The 5,533-nt window shown below is 39.6% G+C and overlaps 1 protein-coding gene across 2 annotated transcripts; it reads left to right on the plus strand.

Moving 5' to 3' along the window:
* On the plus strand, positions 1 to 2,922 carry LOC108984349 (protein SOMBRERO-like). 2 transcript variants are annotated; one of them, XM_018956275.2, is made up of 5 exons: positions 99 to 304; positions 1,026 to 1,217; positions 1,743 to 2,014; positions 2,122 to 2,223; positions 2,320 to 2,922. In XM_018956275.2, the coding sequence occupies exons 2-5, from the start codon at positions 1,049 to 1,051 to the stop codon at positions 2,656 to 2,658; spliced, it is 882 nt and encodes a 293-aa protein (XP_018811820.1). In that variant the 5' UTR covers positions 99 to 304; positions 1,026 to 1,048; the 3' UTR covers positions 2,659 to 2,922. The 2 variants fall into 2 exon arrangements, with proteins under 2 accessions (XP_018811818.1, XP_018811820.1); XM_018956273.2 differs by having other exon boundaries at positions 1 to 304; positions 2,122 to 2,864.
* Positions 2,923 to 5,533: the final 2,611 nt, after the last annotated feature.

Genomic DNA, 5,533 nt, shown 5'->3' on the forward strand with positions numbered 1-5,533 from the left:
TTGTGAGAACAAGAACAACAAACAGTCGGTCATTCCTGCAATCCTTTTACTTTTTGAATTTTAATATATTTTTCCTTTATTTCTGTGCCCATGCTCGGCTTTTAGTTCAGTCCGAACGCTTTGCACTGATCCACACACATCTCTCTCTCTCTCTGCACTCACGTCGTGCCCTTGAAGCCAAGTACTATGCAACTCAAACCACCGCTGTCTGCTTAGTGCTTAGTTTTCTGGTGTGGCCGGCCGTTGTGATCTTTTCTTCCTTTTGTCACAGAAGGGATCAAAGCTTTAACATTACACGGCTGAGGTTTGCTTTTTATTCTTTATGGCTCATTTTCCTCTCCTGTTTACGACTTGATATAAAGATCTTATACGATAATTTGAATCATCATGATGAGCTGCAGTAGTACTAATGAAAGAGTTATATTAAGATCGATCCTATCAACAAAGAGCTTTTCTTTGCGAACTTTCCTAGCAGCTCCCTCGTCTCACCCAAGTTCCCATCGGTTTTTTTCTTTTTTTGGACAAATCTGTCATATTTTGAACTTATTATACAGACGGTCATGTGTATATATATAACAAATCTTCCTTCCAAATTATCTTTCCATTTCCTTCTCTATGGTGTACTGGGGGCGTTCAGTTCATCTCGATCCTTGTTCATCGCAGAAAACATTGTTTTTAGAACCATTCCTCCTTCAACCTACAAAGTTTGAAGTGAAGATTGCATGTTCCGGCTCGATCGACGTCCAGATTACCTTGATCCGGGAAATAAGTGCTGATCTGGGTGTTGAGATTTTCCTGTTTCTGGCGTTTATGAATCTTAATTATTCTGTTGGAGAACTAAAGGTCATGTTGATCTTTTAAGCACTTGGGATATTATATATACCTTTGCTGCAAAGATCTTCCAGAAATATAATCTTATTCATAATTAAACTATTCTGATGATCCGTTGCTTTTCCTGTTCTAAACTAGTTTGTTTTCATCATGCAGTTATGTATGCCATGTAATTAATTTGCTTTTTTTGTCAGGCCTCTTAATTAAAGATCAAAAAATGATGCCAGGAAATGGACAATTGAGTGTTCCTCCAGGCTTCCGATTCCACCCAACAGATGAGGAGCTTCTCTACTATTATCTAAGGAAGAAGGTCTCATACGAAGCCATCGACCTTGATGTTATCAGGGAAGTGGATCTCAACAAACTCGAGCCTTGGGACCTCAAAGGTTTGATTGATCATCATCATTTCTTCCTCCAATCCTCCACCATTAATAACTTCATGTATTCTCCGGACATACGTGATTTAGTTTGTCGTCACACAAATATATTATATGTATCTACGACCTGGTCGGCATATGCTTGAGTGTTGAGTTCGGCTAGTACGTACGTTGTAAAAGTCAGAAACGCATATGTAAGATATTGGTATTTGATATTGGTATTTTCATGATTTTCACTTGCGCCAACAGGAGACAAGCCTCTTGAAGAAAACGTTTTAGGGTTGATTAGGGTTGGCAACCGAAGGAAGATCACTACATACATATATATATATATATATATATATATATATATATTTATATATATATAGTTCAGATACATATCTCAGAGACTCTAAAAAACTGACATATATATTATACGATCATTTAACAAAAGAATAAGTTGTTGATCGAGCAAATTAAGAAAAATATTGATTCGAAGTCCCTAATTATATATATGTATTCTGATTTCAAATGGTTTTGGTAATTGACATGCAGAGAAGTGTAGAATTGGATCAGGGCCACAGAACGAGTGGTATTTTTTCAGCCACAAGGACAAGAAATATCCAACTGGAACTCGAACAAATCGGGCAACCACAGCTGGGTTCTGGAAGGCAACGGGGAGGGACAAAGCCATCCATCTCAGCAATGCCAAAAGCATTGGCATGAGAAAAACCCTTGTGTTCTACACAGGTCGTGCTCCCCACGGCCAAAAGACTGACTGGATCATGCATGAATACCGTCTTGATGATGACAATTCCCAGGTTCAGGTAATTATTACATATATCGTATTAGATCTAGTTTACAATTAAAAGAGTTCGAATCTGACAAACCCTATCTGTGAAATGAAAATAATATAACATCTCACTTCTATCAGGAAGATGGCTGGGTTGTCTGTAGAGTTTTCAAGAAGAAGAATCACTGTCGAGTTTTCCAGCCAGAAAGTGCTCAAGAAGCTGAACATTTCACTCAAATGAAGGCAAGTGGTTCTGCCCCAGTACTACTAGAGCCAAAACAAACCCATCTTCGACCACTATATGACTATAAATTTGATGGACCAATGCATCTTCCACAGTTGTTCAGCCCAGAGTCAGCTTTTGCTCAGCCTTCCTTTATATCTCCTGCCTCTCTGAACACTATGGACATCCAGTGTTCTCAAAACTTGTTAAGGCTAACAGCAGGTGGTTGTGCCGGCCTTATGCACCAGGAGAGGTTTAATGGCGACTGGTCATTCTTGGACAAACTCCTTGCTTCTCATCATCAGAGCATGGATCATCATCAGCACCCTCAAAGCAAATGCAACCCTTCATCTCATCAAGTTCCTGATCATGTGGGAAGTTCCTCAAGTACTAGTCAGAAATTCCCATTTCAATACCTTGGTTGTGAGACTGACATCTTGAAGTTTTCCAAGTAAAACCCTCATGAGTTCTCTGTTATAAGCTGTATGGCAGACATCTTTATGATCTTTGATGATCAGTAGCATAATCGGCCGGTTAGATATTTGGTTGAGATTCTATGCCTTCTAGTTTAAAACTTTATGTACTTCTCATGATCATGGAAAAGTATATAAGTTTAAACTGTTAAGAACAACTACTGATCACGTACAATATATATTTATGGTTTCTTTCTTGTTTTGTCAGCAACGTTAATCAAATTGTTTTTACCTGCTTTCAATTTACTTTCTGTTTACGATAGTATATGCTTGATCAAGAACTGGTGCACAGACTGATGATCAGCCTACACATGTACACACGAAGCAAGTACCAAAAAAGAAAGGGGAAGAACGTCGATGGATGTTTAAGGCATATATATAATGGATAAACTAGCTAGGAAGAAGCAGCCCTTCTCTCGTTGTATTAGTAATTAGTGTCATATGAAGTAGAATATTTTATAACAAATGTGCGTCACCTTTTTATTTTTTATATTTTATCTTTTTTGGGCAATTCAATCTAATTACAGATTTAGAAACTATTACTTAGATCATATCCATCCTCAATCCATCTCATGTAAAACTAATTATTATGCTAATTAGGACGTCTAAGGGGTGGAAATGTTTTCGCTACTCGCCTACTTAATAAGTGGGCTCAAGACATAGAATATCTAATTTAAATTGAGTGAGTGTTGAGTCAAAATCTTAACTCAGGATCTCTACTTACCTGATAGCATTTGAAATTACTATTTATCCTAAAAGATTAAAGTAATGGGAAGAGAAAAATTTAGATTTAATTATTTATTTTATATCTTTAACATTGGAGAGACTATGGTTTTTCTTTATAGCAATTACGGATAACTACTATTAAGGGAACCTTCTTCGATTATCAATATGTTTTAATAAAATTTTGCTCGCTTGCAAGATCTGGCTGTACTCACTGAGTATTGCATGTGCAATGCACGTACTTGATTCCCCCACGGGAGCCAAAATGCTTGCTGCCTAGACATGCTAGCACCTTGCTCCTACTCCCTTCTTAGGGAGTATGGTGAAGGAGCGCAATGCTCACTAGCTCCGCAAGTATCATAAAGAGGGGAAGAACTTGTCTCCTAGCCAATTACAATAGAGAACAAAATGTTCGCTATCTCGGTGTGGACCAAGGGAGCCAAAGAGCTTGCCACCTCAGCATGCAAGGTGGGGAGGGAAAGTGATCTCCCTAGGTGAGCAACATGGAGAGCACCAAAGGAAGTAAAGTGCTCATCACCCCAGGCGAGAACTGTGGAAAGCAAAGTGCTCACCACCTTGGCAAGCAAAGTGTAGATAGATAGTGCTCGCCCGGGTTAGCATCTCGGCAAGGAACGTGGAAAGGGACAGAGCTCACCTCATAGGCGAGCACCACGGGAAGTAAAATAGTCCTACCTCAGGCGAGCAACGTAGAGAGCACAAAGGTAACTAGCCAAGCACCACAGGGGCAAAGTGCTAGACCTTGGGCAAGCATGAGGAGAGGCAAGGGCTCGCTCTCTAGGCGAGCAGCATGTAATTGTGATACCCCATATGATATGGATAGAGGTAGGTGGTGTATGGGATCTCACATTACTTAGGAATGAGAAGTTCTTACTCTTTATAAGGTTCCAATGGGGCTTCAATTGCATCATTGACTAGTCCTTTTGGAGTATAGGCCATGTGGTTTGGGCCTTCCATTGGGGCGTTACAAATGGTATCAGAGCCAATCCCAACCAGAAATGTAGGACTTGAGCCGTGCCACCTACAATGTATAAGCCCGACGAGGACATTGGGAATTTAAGGGGGGTAGATTGTGATACCCCATATGATATGATTAAGGGTAGGTGGTGTATGGGATCCCACATTACTTGGGAAGGAGAAGTTATTGTTCTTTATAAGGTTCCAATGGGGCTTCAATTGTATCATTGACTAGTCATTTTGAAGTATAGACAATGTGGTTTGGGCCTTCCATTGGGGCGTTACACTAATTGCTCACCCCAAAGAGAGCACCACAGGAGTTAAAATACTAGCCACCTCTACGAACAACAGGAAAATGAAAAGTGCTCATACCGTAGGCAAGCAAAGAACATGAAGGTAATCAAAATGCTTACCAAGGTAACCAAGCAAGCACTACGGGAAGCAAAGTGCTTAGCTTCTAGGCGAGCAATATGGGAAGTAAAGTGCTCGCCCCAAAGCGAACACGATGGGGGCAAAGCACTTGCCCCAAGGTGAGCAATCCGGGAAGCAAAGAGCTCGCACTCAACGAGAGCAATATGGGAAGTAAAGTGCTCACTCGAAGGCGAGCACCACAGAAGGGCCAAGTACTCATCCCAGCGCGGGCAATATGGGAATTATAGTGCTCGACCCCAGGCGAGCAATATGGGAAGTAGAGTGCTTGGTCTCAGCGAGCGATACAGGAATTAGAGTGCTGGCCCCAAGGCGAGCACCACGGGAGCTAAAATTGTCCTCCACCAGACAAGCAATATCGAAAGCAAAGTGCTTATACTATATTTAACTTTTTTCTCTCGCATTTTTTAAAACCACATAAAATATCTTACTCAAATCATTTCACTACTATTAACAAATTATCTCACTATTATTCACAGATTTTCCATCTCATGTCATCTCATCTATATAGAGGCTCAAGTTTTGCTAAATTTTAACGATAAATCACATTTTTTATATTTTAACTACTCACCTTAATATTAGAATTTAAAACTTTCTATATCTCACTCTCTTTTATTTTATAAAAAAAAAAAACACATTTCCTCTATTTTATTCTTTATTTATTTTTTAGCTCATATTTTTTCAAATCTTTTTTAACAATCATTTTCTCAGGACCAACTTTTTGTTTCTC

This window comes from Juglans regia, chromosome 15, assembly GCF_001411555.2.
Source record: "Juglans regia cultivar Chandler chromosome 15, Walnut 2.0, whole genome shotgun sequence".
NCBI lineage: Eukaryota > Viridiplantae > Streptophyta > Magnoliopsida > Fagales > Juglandaceae > Juglans > Juglans regia.

Bases quoted from the DNA above. Each gene is read 5' to 3' on its own strand.
- LOC108984349 (XM_018956273.2), top strand. From the start codon at position 1,049: ATGATGCCAGGAAATGGACAATTGAGTGTTCCTCCAGGCTTCCGATTC. The intron at 1,218-1,742 runs GTTTGATTGATC...ATTGACATGCAG, and splicing joins CGAGCCTTGGGACCTCAAAG to AGAAGTGTAGAATTGGATCA. The intron at 2,015-2,121 runs GTAATTATTACA...CACTTCTATCAG, and splicing joins ATGACAATTCCCAGGTTCAG to GAAGATGGCTGGGTTGTCTG.